At 40.6% G+C, this 18,124-nt stretch overlaps 1 protein-coding gene across 1 annotated transcript; it reads right to left on the bottom strand.

The window, feature by feature from the left end:
• Positions 1-6,285: 6,285 nt before the first annotated feature.
• LOC111664246 (sorting nexin-4-like) lies at positions 6,286-17,447 on the bottom strand. The gene is made up of 14 exons (XM_023418766.2): positions 17,331-17,447; positions 16,148-16,275; positions 15,869-16,007; positions 14,506-14,655; positions 14,359-14,406; positions 14,211-14,266; positions 12,689-12,761; positions 12,184-12,245; positions 11,902-11,967; positions 11,620-11,709; positions 9,903-10,002; positions 9,584-9,729; positions 9,360-9,474; positions 6,286-9,272 (listed from the first exon to the last, which is right to left on the bottom strand). Exons 1-14 carry the CDS (start codon positions 17,445-17,447, stop codon positions 9,225-9,227), a joined length of 1,338 nt encoding a protein of 445 aa, XP_023274534.2. The 3' UTR covers positions 6,286-9,224.
• Between the last annotated feature and the right edge of the window lie 677 nt (positions 17,448-18,124).

Raw genomic sequence — 18,124 nt, 5'->3', positions numbered from 1 at the left:
AGTGATCGTTAACCTGATGGAGAGCGCTAAGTGTTTGAAATAGCTTAAACTAAAAAGTTCATTTTTTAAGTTTTAAGTGTAGTTGGAAGCAGTTAAATTTGAGAATATTGGTCTGTGATGTGTTTGTAAAGGTTTTAGGTCATGTATGGTTTGTTGTTCATCTGCACGTTGAACGAAGAGAGCAAGCTAGCTTGCCGGAGCTCTCCCTGTGGGTGTGGGTGTGGGTGTGGGTGCTGAGGGGTGCGTCTAAGCGCACATGTTAATTCATCTCTCCTTATCTTTGTGTCTTTGTTTTTGTGTGTTAGGTAGCCGGTCGTGGAAATGTGTAAACGCTCACACTCAGAATGTCACATTACAGGTATGGGTGCAGCTGATTGTTTATGGAGGAATGTTTAGTTTAAAATTTATTTCATTTCAAAGTCTCAGTGATCGTTAACCTGATGGAGAGCGGTAGCCGGTCGTGGAAATGTGTAAACGCTCACACTCAGAATGTCACATTACAGATTGTGGGGAACAGAATAAAGAAAATTCACGTGGCAGCATCTCCAGTGTCCGGTATCTCATATTGCACCTGAACACAACGCAGAGTGGTCGGGACTTCAAGGCTGCTCCGGCTACACATGCAAGGCCAAAGATACGTGGGGGGTGGCAGTGTTAGACATTTTATACCAAGATTTCCTATACTCAGGAAGCACAACTGCTGCTGCCACTCCTTCTCCCACATATTTGCCCTCTACATGCAGGGCCCAGGTATCTCCTTCTACTTTGTCTTCAAATTCAGCCTTATATATCCAATCTTCATTCCTGTCATAATATAAAGTACAATGGGGAGGGTCGGGAACAGAGTGGTAGGAGTTGAGAGAGTGAATCCACGGAGCCCACAAATCAAATTGTTCTACCAAGGGATTATTTTCTGTATTTAACAATACCCAATATACATCAGCTGGTGGTTCAGCAGTAGTATATGGAGCAGAGGCACCCAGGGGCATTTGCTTAACAGACATATCGATAGAAGAGCTGCAGGTGATCACAGTTCCATCTGGAAAATGCATAGTTGTTCCCTGAGGTGCACATTTCACTGCAACTCCCAGGCGAACCAACAAGTCTCTTCCCATCAAGTTCACAGGACAGTCCGGTGCGTAGACAAGAGTGTCTCAGCATTTGGTTTCCCACAGTCACAACAGTTTCTTCCATGAGAGGCAGATTTTGTTCAGTGCCAGAAAATCCCAAAACAGAAACATAGGTGGATGAGAGTCTGCAAGGTGGATCACTCAAGGTTTAGTAGCGAGCTCCTGTGTCCACCATGACCCATTTTGTTTTCCCATTCACCTTCAGAGAAAAACAGGGAGCTGCCAAGCCCTGTAGTTCCCCTTCTGTTTGCCACCCCTATGGCTGCTGTGGGAACTGTCCCCATGAACCAAGATGTGCAGGCCATCCTCCTGGGGCCATATGTGGATTGGGTGCCTGCTGGGGTGGGTTTGAAGCTGCTCCCCCTGGGGGACCACCGCTTTTCCCCTGCTGTCAAGCATAGCCGTTATAAGGGCAATCATTGACTCAATGGTCCATTGCTCCACAAATAAAGCATCCCTTGTTTTTCACTCCCCCTGCTCCTCCCTTATTGCCTGCCTTCTCTCCCTTTCTCTGTCCATTGTTTTGATTATACCTTCCCTGGTTTCCTGGACCCTGGAACATCTGACCTGGTGTGAGTACTGGCACTGGGATATGTACAGGGTAGTAAGGGTATGGATTAGGGGAAGGGTTAGGAGGGGGAGATGGGGATAGGGAAAGCGCTGGAGCAGCAACAACATCTGTAGAAGGCATTTGCAGCATTTGTTTATGTTGCTTAGCACTAGCTTTCGTATCTGTCACCTGATCTCTAGCCTGTTGTAGCTGCAGCTTTAAGAGCTGACCTTTAAGCTCCTCCATCTCACCCTCTCTCTTTTTCTGCTTTTGAGTTTGGGCATCCATATGATGTGTGAAATGTCTGTACTTGTGTGAGCTGTGATACTTTGTTTAATCATGGTTGGGCTCCATCCCTAAGAGGAGGCAACTGATCGACTAAGGCTGTCATGTCACCCAATGAAAATGGTTTATATTTTGCTGGAACATTATGCGTGCCTCCTCCAAATAGGGGCATCTGCAGATCTTTGAATTGTTGGAATCCTTCTTCTCTGTCCTTACGTTCTTTAAGTCTCTCAGACCTTCTTAATCCTGTCCCTTCTACTATAACGCTACGTATATTTCCTGATACCTACTCTTCACCTTCTCTGTCACCCTCATCATCACCATCATTCTTACTCTCTCCCTCTAGCCATAAATCATCATCCTTCCCTCCACATGCTCCCTGAGTCGTCAGTCTACACTGTTCTCTCATTTTCTCAATTAGCCACTGTTCTCTCTTTTTCTCAATTTCCCACTGTTCTCTCCACCCCCCTGTAATCTCTGACCCCTGTCCTGAGTTTGCATGCATGATTCCTTGTTCCGTATCCTGATCAAAGTCAATGACTCTTTTAACTGGTGGCTCTGTTTGTGGTGTAGTTGGTGGTCTTTTGTCCTAGTGGTGTCAGTCGTGTCTGGAGAGTTTTTTTTATGTCTTCATGTGGAAACCAGTCAAGGCGTCGCTTTGTTCCGTACCAGTCCTCTAAATGTTTTAAGATTTTCCTCTTTTCTTCTCTGGCTGACACACTAGCACATTGTTTTTTATTACTTCCCATTTCTTTCCCCAAGTCCCTGGAATTCCAAAATCTTTTTTCAGGGTGGGAATGTTAGACTCTGCTTTTTCACGATTGAATTCCCCTTCCATGTTTACAGACTAATTCCTCAGTTATGCGATACAAATTAATGAATGTACTTCACACATGGAAATATCTCATGAATGACTCCTGTAGGTCAATCGGGGCTGCTGAGAGACAATCTTCTACAGTTCCCTCGTAAGGAGAGGCTGTGGTCTCTCACTGGGTGTTTAAATTTCACACAGTATCCCGATCTTTTAATTCATGAAATAATTATCCATCCAAACCACCCCAATACTTTACCTTCTTGGAAATGCGTGTATGGTTAACATACACCAGGCCCACCCAACATTCCCCTTATAATAACACAATTTTACATTAGACACTAGGCGCCCCTGGCACCTTTTGAACACATATACAAACACAAGGTGTAGGCTTTTAAGGCCCGAAGCCCCCTACTTAAATAAAAGTATGTGTAGGCCCCCTACAACATACAAACACAAGGTGTATACACAAATAACACTAGAGTTCAGGAATTATAGGTCCAAAATTTTCTACATTATTTGCTTTTTGCTCACTGCTTGGTTTTACTTAGATTACACGTTAAATACTAGCAGGATGAAGAATGAACTACATGCTGGAGGATAATTTAGTTTTGTCCAATTTGCACACTTTTGTTAAAAAGGTGGTGCTTACCTTATTATTTGGGATCCCTTTTCTCCTCCGCAGTGTTCACCTGCCTCCCGCACTCATTATCCAGTCGCTGCTGGTCAGTTAAGCATCACGTCGGGGTCACCAAATTGAAGGAGCTTTTGCTGTTTAGAGAAAAAAACTCTCACCCCCACAGGGTGAGTGCAGTGTTCAAAATACTCAAAAGACCAGTGAATGTCCACACCAAAGAATTTAGTTCAAATTGTTTAGTGAATCTTTTCAGCAAGCAATGAACAATTACAGAATTCTGGACCAGATGTGCCTTTTCCTAACCAATAACAAGTGTTGGTCAGTCCACAGTCTGACAACCTAACTTTCCCTGATCCAGTGTATTTATACAAGTACAAACAAAGAAATGTGCACAGTCGTTTTGTCGTCTTCTGATTGGCTCTGCTGGCTTCCTCCTTCCCATCTGACTCCGACCTTAAATGTCACCTAAAGCTCAGCATGCTCAAAGGAAGACAGTTAATATATACATATAAATTACAAATTATCTACCTCTGTTACCTCCGGCTGCCCCCCTACACATGGCCATAGGGTGATCTTTATCAGTGGTTGTAAATAGTTTCCCTGAGGCAGATGTTTAAACGACCACTCACCCTTAGCACCTAAATATCCACTAGTATAAATCATTAAACAGTTTTAACTTTAATAGTCTGAAATACTACAACAGCAGTCAGGTGATGGCTAAACAATGATCCCACCAACAGTAAAGTTTAAGTTTGTTTGATTCCATTAAAACTAAATGATGTAATAAACAAGTGGCTCTCCTGAGAAACTTGAAGTGAACCACAGGATGAGTGAGGTTTTGAAAAACATAATCCAGAGGGAGCAGAGGAGACAGTATCTTGATCTGTTCACAGTTTGTTTGTGTTCATACCCTGTTGCAAAATAATCCAGCAGAGGGAAACTCTCAGAATCTCAGTTGATCTTTAATTCTCACACAAAGTTGTGTGGTACCTCAGGTACTCAGACTGGAGACCTGACTTAGTCTCAGTTGTAAGAGTTGCATTTTTAAAGTAATAATCTGTAACTTTTCCACATTATAATGTCTAATAACGACTAGACCTATGTTCTATATGTTGTTGTGTTCTTACATCATCCCAAATGTTTCCATCAATTCTCAGACCAGAGAAATCTGTGATTTTAATCAAGGTAATGTTTCATTGGTCACCTGTCAATGACATCGTATCTCATGTGACAGTGGTTCCCAACCTGTGGGCCCACTGGTGGGCTGCACAGGTATTGCAAGTGGGTCGTGAAATTATTTGCAAAACAATTTAACATAATTTAACAATTTGCTAGTACAATTTCAGTGAAAATAATTATAAATTGGTAATTGTTATCTATCACTGTGATAAGCCAATGTTTGATCAATACCATTAAAATAAAAATGCTCTAAGAAGGCATTATTCGTCCTCCATATTGTTATGGGGTTGGATGTGGGCTACCATGTGTCAGTTTTGTGGTTTCCTGCCAGAAGCTCAACATTGACTTTTATCTGGTTTTAAGCGACATACACTTTTTACACCTCAGTGATTTTCAACACTATATTTGAACCAGATGAAGGATTTTAGTCATCGGACATCTGGATGTGAAGTTATCAGAGAAACAAGCTAATGCAAGCAAATGTTAGACAGCTCAGCTCCCAGCTGCTGGAGACATCCTGTCCTGTGTCACTGAAGAGCGGCGGTTTATCTTGGATTTTTTAAAGTGAAACTGCTTTATGGGTGTTTCTATTGGTTTTCATCGCCTGGTCTGTTTGTTATGGAGAGGAGGACACCTCTGAGGATAATTCAGCTGCGGGTAAAAACCTGCTGAACGTCTGGTTCATAAGTTATCAGAGAAACAATCAAATCAAAGGTTAGCATCAATCTCAGCTCCAACTCTTCCCTGACGTCTCTGTCCTCCGTACAGCGTCCGTCAAACACTTTATTTAAATGTGAAACTGCTTTATTCAGTGTTTTTAACGGTTATAATCACTGGGTCTGTTTGATTTCCTGAACCACTGACACTGAAGGAATCCAAACTGGGAGGAACTTACAGTAATGATGGTGAAAGCAACAACTCCCATGATCCCATGGTATTTCATGATGTCACCTGACACCGTGTTTTGGTAATGTTTTAATTGAAAGACCCCTAGAACCAGGAGTTACTGACTGAGTTTAAATCCTGAAGTTTGCTGAGGTTCAAGAAAAACCACCAGACTGTGTCGTTAACAGCTGTTTCTATTGTGAAGGAAAAATCTCACTCACAGATAACTGAGGCTCATTCTGTTAATAAGTCTCTATTCACGTTCTGCTTTAATAATATTAAGACAGAAAAAGGAAGCTGATGTGTAAATGTCTTTTCTGCTAAGATTCATTAAACTACTCAGAACACTCAAAAACAAAACATTGGGTGGTTTGAGTCATGGCTGGAGGATCCTTGATTTCTGTCTGTCTCTGTCATTATTTTCTGTCTCTGCCTGTCAAATAACAAAGCATCAGTCCCTTATTCCTCTAGCCCACATTCACAGGTTCTGATGACTGCTGTGTGTATGTGTGTCAAATCACAGAACAGATCTACAGCACATTAGACTATTTCTGATTCCACAAAATAAACAAGAAAAACTAGAGGGGTACTCAGAGCGCTGATGTAAAACACACACCAGACTTCAGAGAAAAATATTCTAATTCATAGCAAATTATCCAGATCTGCCCCAAAGTTAATGGGTTCTTCCCTGGTCCATGATCCATCTCTCCACCAAGTTCAGATCGGTTCAGTTGTTTAGTCACTCTGTATCCTGTGGGTGAAAACAACCTGCTTGCTATGAATAATAATAATGATAATATAAATATAGTCAGTGGTGTGACAGATTTTTATTCAAATAAATAGAACAAACAAGATCTGCATCCAAACTGAGCATTAAAATTGTAAATATGAATCTTCAGAAATACACTCACAAAGCTTATTTCTGGTAAGCAGGAAATAAAATGCTATTTAGGTAACATTTAAAACACACAGGAGAAAAAACCTCAGTCAATAAATGAAGGTTAATAAAATCATCTCAGACTGAGTCTTATGTGCAGCTTTACTGTACATTAGTACAACACATCGCCCTGCACATAAAGACACGTAATGTAGCTGCTGCACTTTGATTCATTCATTAAAGCAGATTTAAGTTACTGACTCAGCAGAGGGACGTGGAGGAAATGATGTCACTCTGATTATGTTTTTAAAAAACATAATCAAAAATCAAAAAATGATTTCATTTGTGTGCCTTTATGGTTGTGTTTACTACTCAGGTCACTGTCACACCTGTCGTTGAGACCAGGGACAAATATGACTCATTGTTGCCTTTAGTTCAGGAGCCTGATCCAGCTTCAACAAACTCTGAATCTAACCTTAAATCAACCTCTGATAACGGACAGCAGGTCACGCTGCACCTCACTGATCCTCATGGAGCCAACACTGGACAAACATGTTTTACAAATGCCCTGCCATTCACTAACAAATTTGTTTGTTAGTGAATGGCAGTGAATGGTACAAACAAATGCATTTGGTTTTGTAAATGCAAAATGTATCTATCAAACAAAAGCACAGCTTATTTCTAATACATTATTCAGAAACACATACAGCAGGTCTTACAAGTACAAACATACATCCTACAGAGATTACAAAAAAATATATCCTGTGGCTTTTGGCACTATCTTTAACACTGGCGCCATGAGTCAGGTTAAAGGCAGGTTGAACAGAGCAGAGAGAGCAGAGCACTGGGGTCAGGTGAGCTGTTCCTGGTCAAATCCCTGTCAAACCAGCTGTTTGATGGAGTTTGATGAGTGTCTCCTTGTGTTATTATGGTGCAGGTGCTGGAAGCGGCCAAACACCCAGTGAAACGGTTATTATTGTAAACATCATAATGATATACATTGTAATACCTCCTAACTGAGAAACTGCTTTTAATTATGTTCCATAACATTTACAGTTGTTTTAGTGTTGGTGTTTTTTTGGGAGGATAAAAAAACAGCCATAAACTAAATTCCACTGTAAACATGGAAAATTCCCCACCAACTCTTTCCTATTCCTTTATACATCGGCTGAAATATCATATGTCAAATGTCTTTGTGTGACCATATACAGAAAAATGAAACCTGAAGTTTCATATGGAAACAGTCAGGGTCACTCTGAAAATTCCAAGTATCCACTGAGGGTTTCAACAACCCTATGGAGGAAATGTTTTTGTGAATTTGACTCACGTTTCCTGTAATTTGTCCAATGACTGCACAGTATAGTTCTTTAAAATGTAGATAGTCATATAAGGTAACGTTTAATTCGAACAGATATCTATACAGCATTTGGAAATGTATAAAAGAACAGGGAAAAGGGGGTAAAGGAATTTTAGGAAGTTAATACCGAAATTTAATCAATGGCTGTTTTTTTTTTCCAAATAAGAGGGCAACAACTGTAAATGTCATGGAACATATATAAAAGTAGTTTCTCAGTTAGGAACCATTACAGTGTATTTAATATGTCAATATGATGTTTAAAATAATAACCGTTTCACTGGGTGTATAAACTGTTTTCACATGTGTCCATTTTGGCTGCTTCCAGCACCCGTACCATAATTACACAAGGAGACAGCTGGTTTCACAGGGATTTGACCAGGGACAGCTCACCTGACCACAGTGCTCTGCTCTGCTCAACCTGCCTTTGAACTGACTCATGTAACCACCTGCTGCCGTGGAGGGAGAATTACTCGAGACATTTCTTGGCACAATCACGGTGGAAAGACACATGATATTATTTTTTTTAAATCTCTTTAGGATATATGTTTGTACTTGTAAGACCTGCTGTATGTGTTTCTGAATGTATGTATGTGTATTTGTTTAATAGACATTTTGTATTTACAAAACAAAACACACTAGTTTGTTAGGTGTTTTGTGTTTGTTTATTAATGAATTTTGTTTGTTAGGTTTAGGCAGTGAATGAGCTCCATAGATACTGATGTGTTCATTTATGTTATCTAGTGACACACAGTATCTCTTAGATATAAATGATTCATGAGCAGTAACAATCCAGACTACAACTTGAGCTTATTTCATGAATGATGAAAAACAGGGAGCAAAAAGATAAAAGGAGTAATTTTTATTTGGTGTAATGTTATGGTGGGATAGTGACTGTGTGGCGCCTACGTTTCACTCTCTCTGAAGCCAGTTTCACAAGGATATTCTGGTTTGATATCTTCAGCAACCTGTTGTCATTTAGTTCTGGTTAATAGTCCTCTGTCTTTTGAATTCATGCTAAAATCACACATCTACTGTCACAACAACCTGTGGTTGGTCTACTTTGCTTTCACACCATAACAGAACTGGACCAGGACCCTCCTGGGTCTGGTTGTTTGGTCTGTACCAGAGTTTGATGAGCAGGTTTCACACCAGCCCAAACAAACTTCACTAAATGCGCAAACGCACCAAACACAGCAGGTCACAGAGGTGTGAGCATGTGAAAACCCTGGATCTAAACAGAGTTAATATACTGACTTAAACATGTAAAACTGGTGAAGTGCCTATTTGAAGTTAGACAAATGGTCCTTGGTGATCCACCACTTCCTGAAGCTTTTCCACTACAGTGAATCACTGTTGCAAATGAGCTGCATATAAATGCTTTTTAGTAGAACTTGAAATGACATATTATAAACATTTTGTTACATTAATGAGATCATTTTCAAACCTCAACACGACGACACAGAGGTCATTTTTCGGCATCCACAGGTGAGCAGCACTGAACATGGCTTGATCTTCACATTTTGAGGAAACATTCTTTGGCATTGCTCCACACCTGAATTCCCTGCACAGAGAGAAGAAAACACTTTCATCATGGACATGACCAATACAGTTGTCTCATAACATTCACCGGCCTGATGTTCTTCTTAACCTTCTTGCACATGCTGATTTGCATGACAGCATAGTTAATGAGCGCCTCCCGCAGGTCTTTGTCTTTCTGCTCCTCAAAGCGCTCCATGTCCACCCAGGCTCTTTCAACATGCTCCCTGCAGTGACACACATCAGACAAACACACACCATATGCAACACTTTTCTCTTTTAACCAACAAAGGTAATTTCTGTAACCATTAAGCAGCATCTACGACTCGGACTCACTCGCACTCAGCTGTCTTCTCTTTGACGGCATCTTCACCCTCTGTTATCAGCTCCTCCAGCAGCTTCAGTCTGGCCTCCCTCTGCTCAGGTGCTTCTTGTCCAAACAGCTTGTTGGTCATTCCTTTGAAGGAGAACGTCCGCACTATCTGAGAAGATGAAACACAAATAACTACAGTCAGATGGATGGTACAGTAGTCTACGAGACCTACATAGTCCTGAAAGGTCTTAGGCCAGTGTGACATCTATTAAAACTCATTATGATAAGTTATGATTCTTAAAGACATTAAAGACAGACTGAGAGTAAGGAAGTGTAGTGTACCCCTGTGGCCAGCTCCTCACGCTGATGCTTCTTGGAGATGAGGTCCTGGGAGGCCATCTCCAGCTCAAACTGGGTCAGCTCATGTTTCCTGCACACTGCCCTACAGAGGCAAAGGGTGCATAACTAATATTAAGTTCATGGTATGTCATGATCTAATTAACTTTGGGGAACATGGCCTATAAGTAATATCACATTATTTTTAGGCTCTATCACCATACACAATATATCTATATTGATATTTTAAAATCTCCTCTAAATAAACAATTGTGATGATTGTGCATTAAAGCACTCTAAGATTCATTAGTTAATTATATTGGAACAATTTTAATGTGTATTAAAAAATCACAACCAAACAAAATTTAACAAAACAGTGTTTAATGAAACCAAAAAACCTCTGAACAGCTGTTAACTGAAAATAACTAATGACATGATGTAGACCTTCATACTGAGGTCCAGTTATGTGGCGCTCAACAAGAAACCCTGAGATTTCAAAACAATGTCAATTCAAGTGCACAACATTAAAGTGAGCACTTGATATTAGTGACAAGAGGTCATTTCAACAACAGCAACATATAAATATCACAGTGTGAGAACCAGAGGCACAGTCCCATTACAGGAGTGTGTGTGTTTGTGTGTGTTTATGGTTGCGTGTTCTGTGATAAGACACCCACAGTATTAGTGAGAGAGCATAAGAGAGATATGCATGTATATGTGTGAGTTTAGGTGTCCATTGCTGTAACAATAATTAACCTCTCTGTGTACCTGCGTGTGTACCTGTGTGTGTACCTCGTGTGTTCTGCGTGTGTGTGTGTATGTTTGTCCATCGCTATATAAAATATATTACAGGAACAGAAAGAACCAATGTCCAGTGAACACAGATGTGACACATTAAGACACCTGTTAATGAATATAGTTCAGGTTTTAACTGTTCAGAGCTCTGTGAGTGAGACAGGTACATGTTGGAGTGTGGTGGTCACTGATCTAATAATCTGATATTCATTTATAACACGGTTGTAAATCTAGTCTTTGCTTACATTTTGTTGGCTGACAGCTCATGTCATGGAGATGAAGAGGTTTCATGGTGTTATACTGGTGTATACTGGCAGGAGGGTGAAGCTAGTTAAAAACTAGAATCACCTCCTTGTGGTTGTCTGCCTCCACCACTCAGACTAGTTTCACATTACATCCCTGTTTATAAAGAGTCACATACAATATGAATCATTTGTGTGATACTTTGTCATAATTTTTATGCAAAGTCTTGAGTAATGACCTTTGACCTTTAGCCACCAAAATCTAATCAGTTCAAGCTTGAGTCCAAGTGAATGTTTGTGCCAAATTTGGCCACCAAGATGTTACTGAGATATTGTGTCCACAACAATGAGATGTACCGGCAGCCTGAAAACATGCCTCTGGCTCTGGTTATTGCTGGTGTGTAGTAATAACAAAGAGCTACGCTGACTGTCCCTCTATGAGCTCTCTCAGCCCCTAATCTCATGAACATCACCACAGTTTGATCAGTAGAATTTCAGTTGACCACTGTGATCCATCCACTTCCACACAAACTAACCACGACACAACCCTGAGGAGAAACATACATCTTTAAGATATGAGGAAATCAAGATATCTAATTTCCTAAGTGGCCTATTCCATGTGGCGTAAAGTGACAAGCCTAGATATGAGTTTATTACTGCCTAATATATTTTTTATAACATTGTACCTCAGAGCCTCAGCATAGAAGAGATATTCTTTCAGTTGGTCTGCATAATGTTCCTCTTCCTCTAAGATGTCATCTATCGAGGCAGCGTAACTGTGTGACAAAGAAAAATTTGTCTTATATACACACACACACATGCACACGCACTCACACACATATACACATATATGTACATACAGTATATATTGTCTTATACACGTTGTGTATATACACGTATGTATGCGTGTAATGTGTCTATACACACATTATAGTATCTGTTGAGGATCTGCAGACTCAAATACTCACGCATCCATATGATGACCAGCACTCTGCAGTCCATCCCCCATCTCTTTTTCTATGGCGCTCCACTCACTGCAGCGAACACACACACACACACACGCACACATACATGTAAATTAACAAGGAGAGTCTGTCATACACACTATTAGTTTTTAAGGAAGATAACAGACAACAGACATTTTTTCTATTCTGTTAGTTTTTCTTGTCAGAATTGAAAATAGAATGGAGTTTTCTTGACTTGACGATGGAACATCAGGTCATTGTTTTTAGTGTTACACAGCTACAAACCTGAAGACTCTGCCATAGTTCCCATGCACCTTGAAAACACCATAGAGTCGATCAGCAACTCTCTACAAGAGACACAGAAACTGAATAACTGTTCAAATAAAAACATACAGTCAATTTGGGAAAGGTGACCTGACCTTTGAAGGATTTAAAGCACAGTCTTTAGAGAGGGGCAACGATATGAAACCTGTTTTGTGCTGCTATTGAAATTACACATCTGACAATCATCCAAGCTTGATATTTGGAGGAATGAAACAAGCACTATGATTGGTCTAACTCTTTCTCTTCTTTTTTTGCTTTCTAGACTGCACTACTGCATGTTCTTTATAGACTGGAGTGACAAACCAAACCAGTGTCCTTTAATACTAAACAGGTACAGTTAGAGATGAAACATGACTCTACATGAATCCTAATGCTGCTTTGTAACTGCTGCATGTATGAAAAAAGGGGTTCCTCAAATCAACTTAAAGGTGATGATATGTCAAAGAGAGTGAGAGGAGAAACTCACTGCTCTTGCTCGGAGCAGCTGAGATGTGTGAGACTGCAGCTCATCACTGTAGTGTTTCATGTCCATGAAGCGCCTGCATCAGATACAATAAAAACACATACAGAATACAGCCATTAAAATTTCCTTTACCTACGTTCTACACAGTTATTCAAAGTGTACTTGTATATATTAATCCTTCAATGCCTTTCATTTTTGGACTCTTTCTTTTAATCTGGTGGATCTAGAGCTGCAACGATTAATCTATTATTCTATTATACATTGTATTATATATATTATATATACTGATATATATATATATATATATATATATGTACATATTTGATCATTATTTAAGTCACCTTTTAAATTAAAATTTCAAACACTCTGTGATTCTAGGTTCTCAAATGCGCTTTCAAACGCAACAAAAGCTTTCTTGTTTTGAAATGATAGTAAGGTGGATAGTTAGTAACTGTGGATTTTGGTTTGTTGGTCGGACAAAATGAGGCATTGATGATGTCGTCTTGTGCGCTGGGATAATTCACAGTTTTATAATGTTTTAATGACAAAATGATTAAACAAAGAACTGAGAAAAATAATATGGTGATGGTGAATAAGGAGATGGCAGAGCTGTTATTGCAAATGCAATTTTGGAAAGGCCATGCCCCTCACCCCTCATCCCTAACACCTCGACAAACAAGGCCAGCTCAATGTCTTCTACAAAAAAGCCTCTTGGACCATTAGAGTCCGCCATGAGGGGTTTTCTGCCAATTTTTATTTTAACTCTTTAAAAACCAAAAATGTGTACATCTACAATGACTGATCTGCTGCCTCATAAACTGTTGCTGCTAGAACTGTGCAATATTGACAATTTATAGTTTATAGTTATATTGTTGATGTTTGTTGAAGTCTTTATTTATTTTAATATATGCTGCCAAGAGGATTGCTGCCAAATTTAATATCATTAAGTATCTAAATGCAATGACAATAAAGTATCTATCTATCTATCTATCTATCTATCTATCTATCTATCTATCTATCTATCTATCTATCTATCTATCTATCTATCTATCAGGTGCAGGTATACGGGGTCTATCATTAATTTCCTCACAACTGAATATGTCTATGATCAATCTTGATTAAATTCCTGCGTTCTCTTCTGATTCACTCACATGTGATGAACACGGGACGTTGACTGCGCACTTATTGAATTGCTGCAGGCTCTGTGATGACGAAAAGTGTGTGATTGGTTTCATTTAAACCAGCTGATGTCACTTTGTTCTGATTGGTCACACCTGAAACCTGCTCACTGCTGCTTGCAGTTGTATTTATGCAATTGATTTTAAATTGACCATATATTTGATAATGCTAATAACAAATATAAAAACCCTCTACCTTCAAACAGCTTAACTTACATCTTCTCATATCTTGGTCATTACAGGCAGCTTTAACTTTAAGAAGTTACTCTAAATAACTGGGGCTAATTCTTTACTCCTGACAAACAGATGAGCCACTCTTACAGTGTGACTTGGAAACACTAACTTACTTATCTGTATTTCTCACCCGGAAGGTGGCACTGAGAGCTCTCAGCCTGGAATCTGCCTGCAGCAGGAGGGAGAGAAGCTGGTCAAGTTTTGTGAACACTGAAAATACTGTATGAATTGAGAAACAGAACCACCACAGATATCCAGTACCTTAGCCTGAAAACCTGTCTCATACACCACCTCTCTCCAGCCATGTTCCTGCGACACACAGTAGTTTAAGAAGTCAGTTACAGATCAGCTACTGATTGATAATTGATCAGCTGAACTGCTGGACTGACCCTGAGCTGCACTATGTACCTCAGTGAGGAAGTGGTAGAGGATCTTGTCATTGGAGAGCACTAGATGAGATGCCACACGAATCAGAAAGTTCTCCAGCCCCACCCTGCGGCGCTCCACAAAGTCTGGGTCCATATTGTCCGCCGACAGCTTGTGCCACACGAACTCTGCCTGCAGGCGAGAGAATGAAGCATTCATGTTTTACACTGCAAAGCTGTACAGTGAATTTCTATTTCAGCATGATTGCATTTCATTGATTTTCATCAGTCATATGTTTTGATGCATCTGGTTTATCCACTGCACTGGCCTGTCATTTAGATGAATGAAGCATGTGTTAATTGTCTAATAAAATGGGAAGATTTGAAGATGAGCCACAACTCTACCTTTACAAAATACTCCAAATAGATTTCCCAACCATCTTTATTAATCATTAATCTTTTAATCACCATAATATTTCAAGTTGCCAAATAACAGAGGTTAAGTGGAGATCATTTAGATGGTAGCATCATCTCTATCAACTAAAATAAGAGGGACTTAGATTTCAAAATGTGGGTCACTTTGAATACCTACGACCTAGATTTTTGAAAAAGTGACAGCCCTATTTTACAGCCTGGTCCAAAAACAGTTTTGGTCTCTCTAGCTAAGTTCCTCCTTCATGATAACTGTTTATATAACTCACCTGTTTACATTTTATACAAGTTATGTATAATTGAGGGCGTGGCCTCTTTGAGTGACAGCTGGGGGAGGGTATTCTTGCCACAAACCATTATGCACTTAAGTCTTGGCTCCACCCACGCCCCACCGCTTGGACCATTTTTGGATTAGCCAGGAGCCAGACACTGCCAAGATAGTGACAGTGGGGCATCTCACTCTGAGCTTCAAAACCGTTTTTCAGAAACCTGTGGGTGACGTCACTGAGGCTACATCCATCTTTATTTACACTCTATAGGGCTGACACATAGAGACACAACCATTCACAATCACATTCACACCTACGAGCAATTTAGAGTTATGTGGGCATGTGTTTGCAGGTAGCTGGAGCAGTCCCACACAGACAGGCTCCAGGTTCAAACCCAGAACCTTCCTGCTGTGAAGCGACAGTAATACCCACTGCACCACCATGCCTGTCTGGGTCCCTGCCCTCCCTTCTCTACCTCCAACACAGTTTTGTGGCACAGTTATTTTCAGACCAGGCTCAGGCTATAAAGTTTACAGCTGATCGTTTTTTTATTGCTCTGTGAACAATGATGCAGCTAAAAGAAAGGAGAGTCAACTCTAAGTCTTTGACTGATGCATCAAATCACTGACTCTGGGACCATCCCTGTATGTCTGATGTTTGTTGCATCACTGAAGGGTTTGGAAAGCACAGCCACATTGAACTCACCCTCTTCTCAGGCAGGGGGGGCACCACAATGTATGGATAGGTAACTATTAGGTAGCTCCGCAGCAGTTCAAACTCGCTGTATCGCCTCCACAGAGAGTCGGGAGCAGGGTTACGACCCTCTGCCACTGCATCCATCGGCCTTTAAAGATGCAGGACAGTTTGGACAAGTTCTTTAGCACTGACGCAAAAGACGGAAGTGAATTCATGCAATACAGAGCCCAGAAATTGATGAAGTGCAGATGAATACATATCTCAGCACCCAAGCCATGCAGTTCTCACCGTGTCTCGATGAGGTACACGGTGAACGTCTCCTGCATGTTCACTGCATTCTTCCCACTCCTCTTCTCAGCCTCAGCCACACAGATCTCCATCCTCCGCAGCAGAGTGCAGCCACCTTCCTCCTCCACCTGCAACGGCACCCGGTGACATTAACATCCCAAACACCTGTTCACTCATAGGCCAAATTCCAATCTGGCCCATACACACTCCCCCTACCCACTCTCACTCCGTTTACACGTTTGTGTGAAGGGTCCGCCACATTGAGTGTCGTTCCAAACTAATGACCCATAAGTGAGGTGGTTATAAAGCCTCCAACACAGAGCCTGCATCGATGCAGTCTTACAAACCACACTCCCAAACAAGTGCAGCATCGCTTTGAGTCCAGGATGGATGAAATTCCATATACCTTTAAATGTAAGTTTCGTGTGTTTATTTACAAAGGACAAGTCATAAATCACCTCAAACAGACATTTCACTATTTTCATGCACACGTGACGAAATTAGAGGTTACACTGTATTTTGGAATGAACATGGTGCTGTGTACCTGAAAAAAAGGGGACACCGCCAACTGATAATTTCCCTTTCACAAGCTATCTACGCCATGAATGTGATGAGAGCCATGTATTTGCCCACACACCTACATCTTGGTTAATGCTGTGTATAATATTATATTTTAGATAAATATTGATTTAATCATAATATCTTTCTGAAATATTTTGGGTAACAATGAATTTCCTGATTCCATCAGAGAAGGGTGAGGACGTTCCAAAGCTTGCCGTTGTATCTATACCCTTAACGAAGAGACCCTCCACAGCCGCGAGTGTGACTCCACCCTTACACTCTTCTGAGTGTGAGTGTAGGGACAGGATTGAAATCGGGACATAGTCCCACTGTGTTCCCGTTAAGCTACTAGCCAGCAGCTGTCTCTTAGTTATGATGCAAGCTACTGTTAGCATGACAACATTCAGACATGACCTGTCTCTGTTCTAACCAAAGCTATTTCAATGGCGAACTAATAACCTGAATTGTGCTAATGAACGTATCTTAAATATACCATAATGTATAGTGAACTCTCAGCAGTAAGCCAACGGTAAGGTAAGGTGGACGCAGCGTTTACCCGCTGCTGCGGAAGAAAACACGTAGACCTGATTTGAAGTAAGAGAAGGAGAAGCTGCTGTCTCACCGCAGTGTTCTGGCTCCCGTCCGCAGCCAGGAGCTCTGAGTCAGTGGCCACCGACTCATCCTTCACATCCTCCGCCATCTTCTTCTCTCCTGATGATGTTGGTGATTCAGGGCGCATGCGCATAGCGCCACTCCACCCTGAAGGTTAAAATATTATACATCTTTAGTTATTATCCCTTACTCAAATGTAATATTTGTACATATATTGAATTACTATATGTGAAATAAGAAATGAAAACATATGTAAGAATTATATATGAAATCTATTAGAAAACTGAAGAATTTCATAGATTGACATTTATGTCTAGCCCATACAAATATGTGTGTTTATGTATGTATGCTTATCTTGTAGACATATGTTTTGTAAATATATATCCATCCTAAAACCTGTCAGTATATGTTGATATTATAAACAGTAGGCTCCAATAGTCTGAGACCACTTTCACAGAATGTGAAGATGTTTAAAGTTAATGAGAAATTAATGACAAAACATGCACAAACATATAGAAATTTTATATGTATGTTCTTTTAATAAAACAACATGGGGGTGTTCAGAAGGAGGCAGTTCTTGTTGCTCCATTCCCTGAAGGCCATCGTCAGATCCCTGTTCTCTTCCTGCCCGTTCCTGATACACGCCTCAACAGCTGTGTCATCCAAGTATTTCTGGATGTGGCAGGACTCAGAGTTGTATTTAAAGTCCACCGTATACAGAGTGAACAGGAACAGAGCTGGAACAGTCCCCTGTGGAGCCCCAGTGCTGCTCATCACTGTCACTGAGACACAGTTACCCAGCCT

Source organism: Seriola lalandi, unplaced genomic scaffold, assembly GCF_002814215.2.
Source record: "Seriola lalandi dorsalis isolate HSWRI2012SDOR001 ecotype SW California unplaced genomic scaffold, Sedor1 jcf7180002054584, whole genome shotgun sequence".
Lineage (NCBI taxonomy): Eukaryota > Metazoa > Chordata > Actinopteri > Carangiformes > Carangidae > Seriola > Seriola lalandi.
The sequence above is the reverse complement of the archived record's forward strand: the minus strand, read 5'-3'. Positions and strand labels throughout refer to the sequence as shown.

Coding starts and splice junctions, on each gene's coding strand:
- LOC111664246 (XM_023418766.2), bottom strand. CDS start 17,447: ATGCGCCCTGAATCACCAACATCATCAGGAGAGAAGAAGATGGCGGAG. Junction 14,407..14,505: donor TCTACCACTTCCTCACTGAG/GTACATAGTGCA, acceptor TGTGTGTCGCAG/GAACATGGCTGGAGAGAGGT. Junction 14,267..14,358: donor AGACAGGTTTTCAGGCTAAG/GTACTGGATATC, acceptor CTCCTGCTGCAG/GCAGATTCCAGGCTGAGAGC.